We start from the raw sequence: 15200 nt of genomic DNA on the forward strand, positions 1-15200 counted from the left end.
TAAGTTATGTGAAGAAGTTCTACCACACATACTAGATTTGAAACAAACATCATTACTAGATATAGTTTACACAATACTACATTGTCTATATTTGAAATAAAAATGTATTACATATCTAGCAATAGAACAATAATAGAGGAATTTCAAAATCATCAACAACATGGTAGCCATGTCTATCACAATATTGGCAAGCAATAGATAAAAGTAACAAGCATCATCCAAACTGTTTTTGATATATATCAATTAAAATGAATATATGGTTTATGAAGAATTTTACACATACATAAATAATACAATTTATAGCATGGAAAAGAAATTGTAATTACTTCTCTAACACAAACAAAATTGAAATAGGAACAACAATCAAAACATAAAAATGTTGAACAATGTTAAATGCATAAAAGTTATTTTTTTTTTAATTTAAGATAAGTCAAACATTATTAAAAAAAATTAATATGATTTAACTAAGATAAGAAGATTGAACTGAACCTCAGGGTCTAAGGTTTGATCTTTTTTCAAACATTAATTTTAATCAAGAGAATTTTCTTTCTATATTTCCCATTATTTCCCACATTTCTCTCTTTTTTCTTACTAAGAAAAACTTAGTTGCAAAGATGTACACCTTGTTGCCAAAATCAACACCATTAATGGAGTGAAACTCTTGCATCACCTCTTCTATGTTACATCATTTCCTATCCCTAAAAGTGGATGTGCAATCACTCATACTAGACATGCTATTAACCAATTGATCCAAGTGTGAAAACAATTACACTCCTACTCCCATTCCAGAACCCCTCTTTCTTTCTTTTTTCACTTATATATGTAGATTGTTGAGTGACTTTCCTCTTCCCACCATTATTGTAGTTGCCACTACTATTTGCAACATTAACACAAGCAACCATGTTACTCACATCATCAATAAAATCCGGTAAACTATCATCCTCTAAATCTCCACTTCCTTCCTTAAGATTGAAATCTCATTTTTAGTATTCCTTAATCCATCATCCCTAACTTCATCATCATCAAACAAAATTCCTTGAGATGGAACCCAAGCAAATTGTCCAGTTGCAATAATGTTGGTAAATATAATGTCATATTTGCAACACACGATGGCTCAATACCACAATGCCTAAACTTTTTATCTCCTTTTATTTTCCTACAATAGAGAAAATAAATGCAATTAATAAATCAAAACAAATGAAAGAAAAACTTAAACCAGATTAATATAATTGCAAGGCTAAATTAACAGTAAACTTACATGAATTTTGGATTTCCACCACTCATTAGTTAAAAAAATTATCCCTAATTTACTATAACCAACTTCAGTTTCAGATATTAAGTTTTTCCATATCCTCCAATCTTTTTTTTCATTCCATCTAATTTATTCTTTAATTGTGCTTTTTATGAATGCATGCCCAGTCTGGTCTTTAAAGGTAGTTATAATGAATTTTCATCCAGCTTTATCAAAATGCATGTTTGGTCTTATGCCTTTCTCAAAAGTCTTGATACATATGTCATAGAAAGTGTGCACCATCTCTCTAGTCCAATACGCTTTATCTTGACCTTGAGAACCTTCTTGATAGATGTCACAGAAAGTATGCACCGTCTCTCTAGTCTAATATGTTTTATCTTGACCATAAGAACCTTCAATATCCTTAGTTTATATGTTTTTTCTAAGCATACAACTAAACAATTAATGTCCTAGGTATAATGTAATCATTAATAATGAGCATATACATATGGGTAAAAAACTTTCAAGGATAGTAATATATAAATAAAGTGTTGTTGATAGATAATATGGGAAAAAAAAAAACATAATAGGCATGTGGAAGGTTGAAACAAAGTAGCAGAACACATAAAGGAAGTATTAAATTAGTGACAAATATAAATATTACTGCCTAGGAAAAAAAAAGAGTTGTGACATATCATGTTCAAAAAAGCAGTGAAATGTTGTCTGAAATTTTCATCAAATGAAAATAATAACAAACAAAATTAGCAGCATGATAAAGAATAAATAGTAACTCTGTAGCTAAAGAAAAAAAAAGCATGACAAAACATATAAAAGAAGAAGTATCATAAAAACAACAATATATATTATACCCAAACCAATAAAAAAAAATATAGCAATCTCATATGATGTATCTGTAACTTATAGACAAATAATGATAAATATTGACAACATTACTAGAGTTGTTAATGCCAAGGGATGGATTCAATTTGTTATAGGAGAGTCTGAGAGCTTCCATTCAATGAAAAATGATATTATTCAATCTGATTTTCAATCAAAGTAATTCTTTTTTTGAAGTTACTAAAATATATTATTCCTTCTTAATTTTGTTGTGAGTCAATAACAGTGGAATTGGTGATGAGTTTTGAGTTAATGTCTATGTGAACTTTGTAGTTTAGTGAAAATTTGCTTGATTATGGATGACATTAGATGACAACTTATCTTTTAAACCTTAAAGAAGGCGGCACAATGTTGATCATGCAGGTGATCAAAGACATTTCACATTGCAAATGACAACTAATTTCAATGAACATATAGTTTTGAATTCTAGGTTGTTTAAGATTAACATAGATTACCTAAAAACCTAAAGACATAATTGAAAGATAACGCAATCAAAGATAAAGAATCCTAAAAATATTACATAATCTATGTAATCATCAACATCACATAATTGATTTCATTCTACATATAGTTTTGAAGTGAGGATTTTGGAGGAGAAATTGGATTCCTAAATGGCAATCCCCATCTACTGTTTACAGTTACGATCTGGGTTTTCTTCTTTTTATTGAACCCCAAGAATTAGCAGGCTATAATTTTTGTTCCTATAATAAGAAAAAATAAAAAGCTTTAACTTAATAATAAAAAAGGTGATGATTTTCGCTTGAGAAACAATTACATGACATCTAACATATAAGGACTGAAAATAGGAACAAAAGATTGTTAGGGCTAGCTTACTAAGATTTATTGATGTAAATTACAGTGGTTTGTCAATGTAGAAGAGAAGAAGATAAAAGCAAAGTAGATTTAATGGGAGGATATTAGGGATCTTGAAAGAAGATAAAAGTAATTTTTGCCCATATAAAGTTTGCCGACTCGATTTTTGGGTAAAGATTTTCATTTAGAGAGAACAATTGAGATGTGAACTTAAATTGTCAATCTCAAAACAAAAGAAAAGCAAAGCAACAGGTTAGGTAAGTCCAAACATCACTCAATGAAACACATAAGAAGAAGAGGCTGATTGGAAAGATGATGAAGGTATTTTGGTCTGTCAATAAAACAACAATTCTTTTCTCTTTTTTTGTGAAAGGTTGTTGATAAAAGCGATGACTTAATTGAGGTTGCAAATCAACACAAAATCAATTTTGAAATGCCTATTATGAATGTATGTCTAGACCACCAAATTCAATAGATCCCATATTCTAAAACCGTGTTTTATATGTTAACCAAATTATGTTTTAATATTTAATTTTATATAAATCTTACTAAAAACTTTTTCATGAAATCTTGGTCATAGAAAAAACAATAATTTATAACTCTTTATAAATCTGCCTTTTAAATTGTAACTATAAAAACTATCACAATACTAAACATAGCAGCACAACATTGATAATGCCTAAATATATCTTCAAACACTCCCAAATGGCTTTGGTAAAGAGAACTGCACTTTAATAAGACTAGAGTAACAAACTGCAATTCTCAAATGATCAAGGGAGGCTAGTGAATTAAGGAGTTTTTATCACAGTAGTCAATACTGAATAGTGCATTATACATTGAAAGTTTCATAGAACAAATGTTAAAATTGTATTATGTTATCTTCACCTCAACCATAACTAGGGTTGATATTGTCAAGATATAAGTCAGAAAATTTGATGTCCAGTCTGAAACTGTTCCTGAAACTAAAGAGATTAATCTCAGCATAAAACTCTACCACTTTCTGCTAGCATAAGACCCCAAATTACAGATGTCTATATCCAAGTCCAGCATACGTCAACACAAGATCAAATTGCAGATGTCTTTACAAAAAGCCAAACTGCAAATCAGTATTCCTTTTTAAGAGACAAACTCAGTGTCTGTCTTCTTCCCCACAATTTGAAGAGGGATGTTAGAGTATTGAATATCATAACAACCTCAACAAAATCAGGAACAATCAAAATAGAACTAAGCATAGGAGAAATATCAGAAGAAGATAGAGAAAGATAATCTGTTATCGTTTAAATTTCAAATACATGTACTTATCATCTTTTCACGCGCGCGCGCACACACACACAAACTGTCAAACATAATGAATTAAAAAAGATCTATTTCTTCAACCTCTATTAGCATAATTCTCTGGAATTCTTTCATGGTATCAGAGCCATAATAGGCTAACACCTGATCTTACACAACTTCCACACATAACACAAATCCACTCTTTCCTTTTTTCTTCACCTCAACCATGACTTCATCTGATTCCACAATCCTCCCCTTGTTCTCTTCACCTCAAAAGATTCAATCCACTTCGCAACCAGTCAACCAAAGACTTGAAGGACATAATTACCTACCATGGAGTGTTCAATTTCAAGTTTTTCTTCGCAGTTATAATCTGAATGGTATGATTGATGGTTCTGAAGAGCCACTAACCAAAACTCTTCTAGATGACTCTTTTAATCCAGCCTATGCAATTTGGTTTAAAAAGGACAATTGTGTTCTTAGCTAGCTACTAACTTTTATTTTTGAGAAGTTAGTTTCTACTATCTTTAATCTAAAGATTTCTAAACAAGTTTAAGACTCTCTTCAGGCAAGATTCTCATCTACCTCAAGGTCCTACATTGCTCTTCTTAAGAGACAACTTCAGATCCTTATTCAAGGCAATCGACCATGTTCTGCATATCTTGAAGATGTTAAACAGTTGGTTGACCAACTTGCTGCTGCAGGCAAACCCGTAGATGATCAAGACTTCATTACCTTTTTAATTGGAGGACTTCATCCCACCTTTACACCCTTTATCACATTCTATAATTTTTCTTGCAGAGATAAGGACTTGTCTCTAGATGATTTTCAATATGAACTTTTAAGTTTTGAAACATTACTTGAAGCTTCAAATACAATCCAGAATCATAATTTTACCTTTGCTGTAAAAACATCTAATTATCCAAAAAGGAAACTTGCAACTATTCCTACAAAATTTTAGCAAGCTCCTACATCAACACAAGCTCGAGGAACTTTAAAACTTTAGTCCCATTGTGATCGTGTAGCTTCATATGACAGACCACAATGTCAGATCTGTGACAAATATGGTTATATTACGTTGGATTGTTTTCAACATTTTAATTTTTCTTTCTAAGATAGAAGGCCTCCTTCTGAATTGCCAGCAATGATTGCTGAATCAAATAATACTTTTAAGCAACAAACTTGTTATATCGATAATGGGGCTAACGCTCACATTACTGCTAATGTAGCAGATTTAACAACTCTGCAGCCTTATGATGGTATGGATACTGTCCAAGTAGGCAATGGTTCAGGTTTAATGATTCAAAACACTAGTTCTTCATTTTTAAATACATCACATAATTCCTTTCATTTGGATATCTCCTATTCCTTCAGTTGGGGGATGTTGATATTATGTTTTATTCTTGTATTGTCCTCAAGCCACATCTAATCTTTTATCCATTAATCAATTCTGCCTAGACAATAATTTTTACTTTATACTTACTGGAACTAATTTTTTTTGTTAAGAAAAACAAGACCAGACGACTGCTGCTCCAAGGGCTAGTTGAGAATGGCCTTTATCCAATCAATAGGAATAAGAGTTGTGCCAACAAATTTTGTTGTCTCACTTTTAAATTAGGGACAAAAGCTACTAGGGATCAATGTCATAAACGCCTTGGTCATCCTTCCAACTCCACTTTAGACTATTTATCTTCTTTCCCGCAAATAAAAGAATCAACTAGCAAGTCTAATGTTTCTTCCTGCCAGTTAGGGAAAGCTAAAAAGTTACCTTTTAGTGATTCTCAAAGACAATCATCTAGACCTTTAGCTTGATTCATACTGATGTTTGGATATCTCCTATTCCTTCAGTTGGGGGATGTTGATATTATGTTTTATTCGTTGATGATTTCAGTCGTTTTACATGGATGTATCCTATGCGTTTCAAAAGTGATGTCTTTTCCATATTTCAACAATATAAAGTTCTTATTGAAAATTTATTCTCTTTCACAATTCAACAACTATAATATGATAATGGTGGAAAATACTTATCTACAGAGTTTCAAAAAAATTTAGTTGAATATGGAATTTTTCATCACTTAACATGTCCTTATACATCCCTATAAATTGGTATTGCTGAACGAAAACATCGGCATATTCAAGAAATGGGATTGACATTATTAGCACAAGCTTGCCTTCCAAACTATTTTGGGTAGATGCCTTCTTAACTTTAGTATACTTGATCAATCGTTTACCAACCAAAGCCCTTAAAAATATAACACCATACTTTGTACTCCACAAAACTATACCGAGATACTCTAATCTACGCACCTTTGGTTATGTATGCTACCCTTATTTCAGACCATATGAAGATCATAAGTTAGCTTGCAACAACAAATAATGTATTTTCTTAGGGTACTCAAATCAACAAAAAGGTTATCGTTGTTTAGATTTTGCTATAGGTAGGGTGTTTATCTCCAGGCATGTTGTTTTTGATGAGGACATTTTTCCTCACTTGGATAAACGTCACTCTTCTACCAACCCCGCGAGCAACTAATCTTCAGGTACTATTTCTTCCAATACAGTTCATTTAATTTCTCATACACAACATTTCAACTTTAATCCAACTATTATACCAACAAACTCTCCACAACCCCTATCTCCTCACACCGAGAGCCTATCCTTGCAAATATCTGACGCAGTGTTATCTATCCCAACTGAAACACCAATTCCTGCACCTTCTTCAATCGAAACACCAATTCGTACACCTTTTTCCACAAACCACGTGTCACTATTTGATTCTAGTAGTCATCTTACCCTCCTTATTTCCTCACCTGAGATGTCTCCACTACTACCTAGATAGATTGTTACCAGATCTAAAATAGAAAATCTTAAGCCTAAAGAATTCCTTGGTTTTAAAACCTTTTATTCTACCTGACATCCACTATATGTTTTATCTAGTATTGTCCTTGAGTCTGAACCCACTTGTTTTACAAAGGCAGTATCTAATCCACAACGAAAAGCAGCAATAAGACATGAATTTGATGCGTTAAGGGCTAACAAAACATGGTCTCTCTATCCTAGACCTTTACATAAACATGTTGTTAAAAACAAATGGGTTTATAAGCTTAAAAGAAATCCCGATGGCAGTATTGATCGCTACAAAGCAAGACTTGTGGCTAAGGAGTTTGAACAAATTCTTGATATTGATTACTTTGATACCTTTTCTCCAGTAGTGAAGCCTACCACCATAAGGTTAATCCTCTCTCCTGCAGTCTCTTTCAAATGGAATATCCAGCAGTTGGATGTTTCCAATGCCTTTCTGCATGGCATTTTTGATAAAGAAGTGTATATGGAACAACCAAAAGGTTATGAAAATCAAACCTTTCCTGATAATGTCTGTTATCTACACAAATCCCTTTATGGTCTTAAACAAGCTCCTCGAGCTTGGTTCAAACGCCTCTCACAGTAGCTGATTGATTTTGGTTTTTCAGAATCCAAGATGGATTATTCATTGTTTACATACGTCTCTGACACTTTACATGTTTTTGTGTTAATATATGTTGATGATATAATAATCACAGGATCCAATAGTCAAGCAGTCCATTACTTTATTGCTCAACTATAAAATGTGTTTTCAATTAAAGACTTAGGTGAATTGAGCTACTTTCTTGGTGTTGAAGCACTGTGGAACCAAGATGGTTTACATTTGCGACAGACTAAGTATATCACTGATATGCTCAACAACACCTACATGCTTGGCGCAAGGCCTCTCTGTTGTCCATCATCTTCTGGTTTCAAGCTATCATCTACTGCTGGTGACCTGTTAGAGAATCCAACTGAATATTAACGAGTTGTAGGTGCTTTTCAATATTGCACAATCAAATTCCAACTATTTACTTAGCTACGATGATAAATCATCAGCTATCTAGCATGCTACTTCCAAGAGGAGTATTCCATAACAATCCTATGCACACATTAAAATCAGATTCTGAGAAATTTGCTTAAACTTCATCATATTTAAAATGAATCAGGAAGAATCTCACCGCACAAGTTTTCCTAGTGAACTACAACTACTACTCCCAACTCTTCAAATGCTAAATCCTCATTCACCATTTTATTACAGTGCAGTTTCAAACTTTAAAAGTTAGAATAATCGAAGTGAATTTCCATCAACATGTAGGCAAAAATATTCCATTTTACCTGAATCTCCAGCAATTTATGGATCCTGTTGCAAACAAAAGTTGGGTAAGCATTGCTTGCTACTTCTCCTACTTGCAAACTCCTATAAATATCTTCGAGGAAATCCCACTCTCCGCTGAGAATAATCCTGTCCAAAGGATAAGCCTCCTGGGGAGTATTGGCAAAAGAATCATATGGTGGAATATTTCGAGCATCGATCGTGGCCACTGGTGCCTTGAAGAGCTTCCTTGTTTACTGGGGCATTTTCTGTTTTCCTGCCCAGATCCTTCTGGGAGAGAGGATCATCTCCCTTCCTCAGAGCCTGCATTTTTTTTATCCTGCAGGACAACAAAAAATTCAGTGCTGTCTGCAAAAATGCTTCCAACAGAAGCACACACTTTCCAGCTAACAAGATGTTCGGTCAAAACTTGTACTGAAGCATGGGTGCAGAAAACATGTGCTGTTTGTTCTACATAGGGATCCTATTTTGTAGAAACACTATCAAGAAAAATATTAAGGATCCAATTTGGATGTTGTAGCTCAAATTAATCCTATTTATTGTCTCATTAGTTACAGATGACCCAACACTTTTTTTTTGGTATATAATCATGGCTAGAAATTATAGATTTGAGAGATTAATTTGGATAAATTCAATTAGTATTTTTTATTTATTTTTATTTTTATTTTTTTCTTCAAAATTTTATTAATTAAGAATATAATTTTATAATTTATTTTGATATATTTTCTAAAGGATTATTATAGAATTATTATTAAAATTGTAGATTTACAGTTTAACCCATATTAATTCGATATGTCATCATCTTAATATTTTTTTAAAAAAACTCATCCAATTGTATTAATAACTAAAAAACATTGCCAAATAAAAATTATATTTTGAATTAATTGTTAATTTTTTTTATTAAAAAAATATATTATCAACGCTTAGAACAATTTTTTTCTTACGTGAAAAACAAAAATCTTCCAATACTCTAGTAGTGTGTGTTTGGTATTGTGGTAGCTGTTGTGGTTGTGATTTGAAAAAAATTGTTTTATAAAAAATACTTTTAGTTGAGGTTGGTTTGAAAAAATAGGTGTTTGGTTAAAAATGTGGTTGAAATTGAGATTGAAGAAAAAATTGTTTAATGTTTTTTGTTAAGAATGCTTTTGAAATTGAGGTTATAAAATAATTTTAAAAAATATATATTAATATTGATGGTTTTTAATTTAAATATTGTAGATTTAACTATTACTATTATATCATGAAATAAATAATACTTTATATAAAATATTTTTTATTGTTCCATTAAATTTTTTAAGAGTCCAACAACATAGGTAAAATATAATCAGGAATAAAACTGGGATTGCGATCAAATTCTGCAAATATTATGTCATCAAGCGATCTCCATCTAATTTATGTAGTGTCATTGAATAATGTTTAACGCTAGTTTTTCGAATAAAATATAATTAAAAATAAAAAATATTTTTTTTATTTTATTAAATTGGACCTAGTTTAATGTATTTTTAACGTTGAATCGGACCAGCCTTGCCGGAATAGTAGAGTATACTTCACAGTTCATAAAAAATAATCCATGAACCATGAAGCATGACTTTACTGTTTATGAGTTTTTCAGCTAAAGAAGTAGCAAATAGCTGCTTCTAGCAAACTATAACTGTGCTATAATTAATAGTAGGCTCTACCAATATAAATATGTTGTTGAAGGATTACCAAATAGTTGAGTTAATGTGGTTGTTGAAGCAACCAAGTAATAAATGTAATTATCCCTAAAAAAATAAATAAAGGGATTTGCTTTGCGGGATTAAAGAAAAGGGCTATGAGCTGCTACTGCTAATGGGTTGGGTTGGGATGTCACAAGGCCGAAAAGTGCTTTCTTTTTAAGGCCTAGTGGTTTGAATTTTGAGGTAGTAATTTCTTGATCGGCAGTATCAATCTTCCAGTCTAAACCTCCGGTCTTATGCTTAGAACTCGCTCACTCACCCACAAACAATAGCATTAGCAGCCGCATATTCTCTTGATCTTCATCAAGATGGAGGAATTACTAAGAAACTAGAGCACCCTCTTCTTCTTTCTTGTGCAAAGTTCACTTCTTTAGAGGCCATACTGTAAGCTCTCTCTCTCTCTCTCTCTCTCTCTCTCTCTCTCTCTCTCTATATATATATATATATATATATATCTGTTACTTTTTTTTTTAAAAAAAGAACGAATCTTGCATGTTAAAATTCGTGGTATTTGTTTCTTGGTTCTGATGCAAAAGTAAGCTTATTTATCATATGTTTCTTGATGGATGTTTTTTCATTGTTCATTGAAATATGGATAATTTATTGATATTTTCAAGATCAAAAAGTAGTCCCCACCCCACCCATTTATTAGCTTGATTGTTTGCTGCGAGTCTTTATGCTAAAATAAGCTTCTCCAACCTACATTGATGCCAGGCTAGAAGTTTTGAGAGACTTCCTTCGCTGAAATATGGTTTTTTTTTTTTTCCATTTTCAAGCTCTTGCTGGTTTTGGGGTCATTGCATGATTGCTTTAAAAATTCTAGCTAAACTAAATTTCTCTGAGAGTGGTTGATTCTTTTTATTTTATGTTAGAGAAGGGGGTTTATTTGTGTTGCCTCTGTAGTGGATGTTATAATTTACTAGAACAGTTTGAATCTAAACGATTGTTTTTGTGGGATTTAGTGAAATACTCTGTGATGGACACAATCGGAGTGCGTAAAAATTGCCACTTGATGTTGGATTTTGATTGGACATTATTTTGTACATCTGGATTGATTCTTAGATTGAACTTGTTATTGAGCTTGTTTGTATTCTACTTTAAGCAATCTGGTGATTCTATTTTCTTAAATTCTCTTAAGCGAGGCTCTCCCATTCTCCCACGTGGTAGTTTCTTGGTGGGACCTGGTATTTTGTCAATTCTTCCATATTGCCCTTTTCTCTTACATATTTACGGAATCCATGATTGCATAAATCAATGTTTTATTTTGTTATGGTTATGGGATGGATTTAGTTGTATTTATGGGGTTGCAAATTTATCACCTTTGCATGGCTACTGCAGCTTTAAATAATCCTCTCTCATCTTTCTTTCCTGAAGTAGCTTTAAAGTATTGCTTGTAAGACCTTAGTAATTCTATCTGTTCATTTGTGATAAGGGAGTGCACTTTTCACACAAACCATTCTATGGCCTTATATTTGTGCAATAATTCTGTAGTTTTATGGGAGCCCAATCAGGGAGGGATTTATGTAACAATTGGTACAGATGGATGTCGATGTTAGTGATTGTCTAAGGTTTTCGCTACTTGGAAAATTATGCTCATTTTTTACAATCTCTCATGTCTCTTTCATGGGTTCTGGTTACTTCTTAATTCGTAGTTGCTGAATTTCTTTTACCTGCAAAATGCTATTTGTTTCATTTAAGTCACACAACTTCTGTTTTTAGGATTTAACTCCATTTCATATAAGGTGGGATCTACTTTTGTTTTCATATGTTAAAATTCTAGATTACCTGATTGATTTGATTACTCTTTGTATTCTTCATGTTAGAGGCTTCATTGTATTAAATGCATTAAGTTCTTTGTTGATATCCAGCATGTTACATTGTTTTAAACATCCAGCATATTTCATTTTGTTTTGTAAGTCCATAAGAGGAGGCATCGATGGGAGCTGAAGCACCAGCTTTTCTATTTTTTTTCTGGGATAAATGAATAAGGATACTCTATTCCTGCATATTTACTATTTTTGGTGCACAATGCAATCTATCCTTTTCCGAAAAAAGAGCCTTTCTGTTAGTCTTACTGCAAGCCATACAGCTAGCCTGTTTGGTGCTGGCTTGATGCTGTATGTGTTAGTTTGTGAATCTAAATGTTTTGGTCAATACCTGTTAGTTAAAAACTGTTGGTATTTGACAGGGGCGAAAATCTGTGGCCATAAAGAGAGTTTGTCGCTTCTCTATATTCTCATGCAACTAGGTTTTCTTTGCTTAAAGGAATCTTGGACATGGGAAGTCTTTATTTTCCATATCATGTAACAGGCCATTAAATTTAGCCAAAAAAATAAAAAACAAAAACAAAAAATAGAAACCACTATTTTTTTTTTCTTTTCATATACACTTATCATGGTGGTGGAAAAATTATATGTTCTGAACCTCATCTGACTGCATCGCAATCTGCAAAATTTCAACTTCATTTTTAGAACCATTTAGGTCCATTACTGTACTGTGAAGTAACTCTTTTGGATGGATTGGAATAAAAAATTCTTTGGCATGGTGAATGAGTTTGGTTTTTGCAATCCATAACCTTTTGAATTCCAAAATTATGTGTGTCATGAACCTCATCTAACAGCATTGTGAACTATAAAATTTCAGCTTCATTTCTAGAATAGTTTAGGTTCATACTGTATTGTGAAATGGTTCTTTCAGGTGGTTTTGGATCAATTACTCTGGCTTGGTGAATGAGCTTGGTGAATTCAGTAACTTTTTAATCAGCGAATGGGAGATTCAAGATGCTTAATGCTTGTTATTATTCTTGAGACCTTTGAAAAATTTATCTAGACAAGTTGCTTGAGGTGTTTTGTTGAACAGGGCATTCCACTGATGCCATGAACCATATAGAAGATGAGTATGTTCCCATTAGAGATGCGGAGGATGCCCAACTGGGAATGTTTGACAAACCCCTTCCTTGCTTTGGCTGTGGAATTGGATGGTTTTCGTGAGTATTGCTTCCCTTCTTCTCCCTTATTGCTCTCACTCATGGATGCTTCTTTTTACTGCTGCCTCTTGCTTGGATTTGTGTTCCCATTCTTTTCTCATGGATGCGCCGTTTCTCTGAAGCCTTTTGCTTGGATTTGTGTTCCCACTGATGTGGTACTTCTCAGCAATTCTCTACTTTGGGAAGTACTATAACAAGGATCCAAGGGAGCGATCTGGCCTTGCTGCGTGTGCAATAGCTGTGAGTGTTGAGCTTAATTATTAATTTTTTTGTAGCATGGTTTGTCTCGCAATTTTCGGTCATGCAGCTGATGTAACATCAAATATGATACCTGTCTCTATTATTACTATGCCATTATTAAAAATCCATAGCTTGAGAAAAACATGAACTCATGGGTTCTAGCATTGGAATAAAGGCTTGACAGAGCATCATGATGCCAGTGGGTTAGATTGCCATTTAGTTCCAAGTCAGAATCACTTTTAAAATGCTACTCATTCTGTCCTTCATTTCATGGTGTTTCTTCTGCTTGTTTTACATGGGCTGCTCCACTTAATTGATGAAAGAAGCCTTTCCAAACCCAAAAGAGGTACAGATTGAGCTTTTCATTGTAGTTTCCTATCATAGAAAGAGCAATGCTATGATGAGGTGACAGTTCACGTCCTTTGTGCCGGGCACACATTTTTCAATCACATAAGCACTTTTACCTTGAAGTATTTCATGATAGGTATCAAAAAATTTGTCTGGAAACTGGAAAGTACTTAATCTTGGGAGAGACCAGAGGTTCAACGTGGCTGTGCCAACCATTGTACTAATTGGTGCTCCCAGAGGTGTACTGAGTTATCTATTGGACATGCTTGGGATGAATCTTTGTGTTTAAGTGGTTTGTTCATGAAGTAATTATCTGTCTTTTATTTTATTTGATTTCCAATTACCATGAACATTGCAGGCTATAACGTTCACAGTAGCTGCGGTGATCACTTTGCTCGTTTATTTGTTGTGATTCTTGCCTCTACAATTTCATCTTGTGGCTGCAGTGTATGTTTCTAAACAATAAGATGAACCTGATCGTGAGCGGCTTAGTCTCTCGTGCTCTAGTTGTAATGGGCCAAGAGGAAAAGAATATCAGCACGGTGAATGATCGAGCTATCTTACATCTGTAGCTGCAACTAATTTCCCCAGTCTTGTACATAATACAAAAGTGTTGTATGATGATGGGCAAAAAAAAAAAAAAAAACAGAGAGAAGAAACGAAAGAAACAACGAAACTGTTAAATGCCCTCTTAGTGGGAGTATGTAAAGTGTTTATATCAAACTTACAGAGCAAATCACTCTGTATTTATGCGATGATGCATTAGAAAATGCGACATTCCTTGATATATTATTTCAGAGTTTGCTGGAAGCAGCAGCTATCTCAACTTGTTGCAAATTGACAATTGAAGGAAAGTGACTTCCAATATGAAAATTCCCCATGTTTATTTCATTCATGCCTTGCGTTTCTTTGAAGCTACCCAGGATCTTAAGAAGGCACGTTGCTTGTTTGCAACTGGGATTTCATGTCTATTCGATCCATTTCCTCACTGCGGTTGGATGAGGTCCATGCTGATGCATCTAGCAGCCAGAACTGCAAATCATGTCCATGAAAAGAAGACGATTTGGTTATATGTAGTAGTAGTGATAGAACTTCTGCCTATGGATTTCGTTGTAGTTATATTTGCTTTGTAATTAATTGGTTTTGGTTGATTATAGATGATGTTATTATATTTATGTAAATGTATATTTTATTATTAATAAAAGCCTAACTTGTTTTTAATATAATATAATATTAGATTAATAAATCTAATATTTGATTTATGAATCTAAACTAAAGATAGAGTTCATGGGACAAAATGTTTTGCAAAGAAAATTATAAGTGCATCGATTAGGAACATTTTAGAAACAATACTTTGATACAATAAAAATCTTATAATTATAGAAAATATTTAGTAACAAAACTTTATATTAGGGTTTTTGTGTGATCCTTTATTCAACATAATTCTATGTTTTTATGCTTGTTATCTTTCTTGTGTTGCTTCCTTCTACGTCAAATGGTATCAAACCCCAACGA

General features: G+C 32.9%; 1 protein-coding gene across 2 annotated transcripts; it reads left to right on the forward strand.

Annotated features, from left to right (window-relative positions):
* Positions 1-10241: 10241 nt before the first annotated feature.
* LOC133702080 (large ribosomal subunit protein eL20z-like) lies at positions 10242-14477 on the forward strand. Of its 2 annotated transcripts, none has more exons than XM_062126271.1 (4): positions 10242-10495; positions 12809-13097; positions 13220-13337; positions 14044-14477. In XM_062126271.1, the coding sequence occupies exons 2-4, from the start codon at positions 12988-12990 to the stop codon at positions 14095-14097; spliced, it is 282 nt and encodes a 93-aa protein (XP_061982255.1). In that variant the 5' UTR covers positions 10242-10495; positions 12809-12987; the 3' UTR covers positions 14098-14477. The 2 variants fall into 2 exon arrangements, with proteins under 2 accessions (XP_061982255.1, XP_061982256.1); XM_062126272.1 differs by having other exon boundaries at positions 12971-13097.
* The last annotated feature ends 723 nt before the right edge of the window (positions 14478-15200 follow it).

This window comes from Populus nigra, chromosome 8, assembly GCF_951802175.1.
Source record: "Populus nigra chromosome 8, ddPopNigr1.1, whole genome shotgun sequence".
Lineage (NCBI taxonomy): Eukaryota > Viridiplantae > Streptophyta > Magnoliopsida > Malpighiales > Salicaceae > Populus > Populus nigra.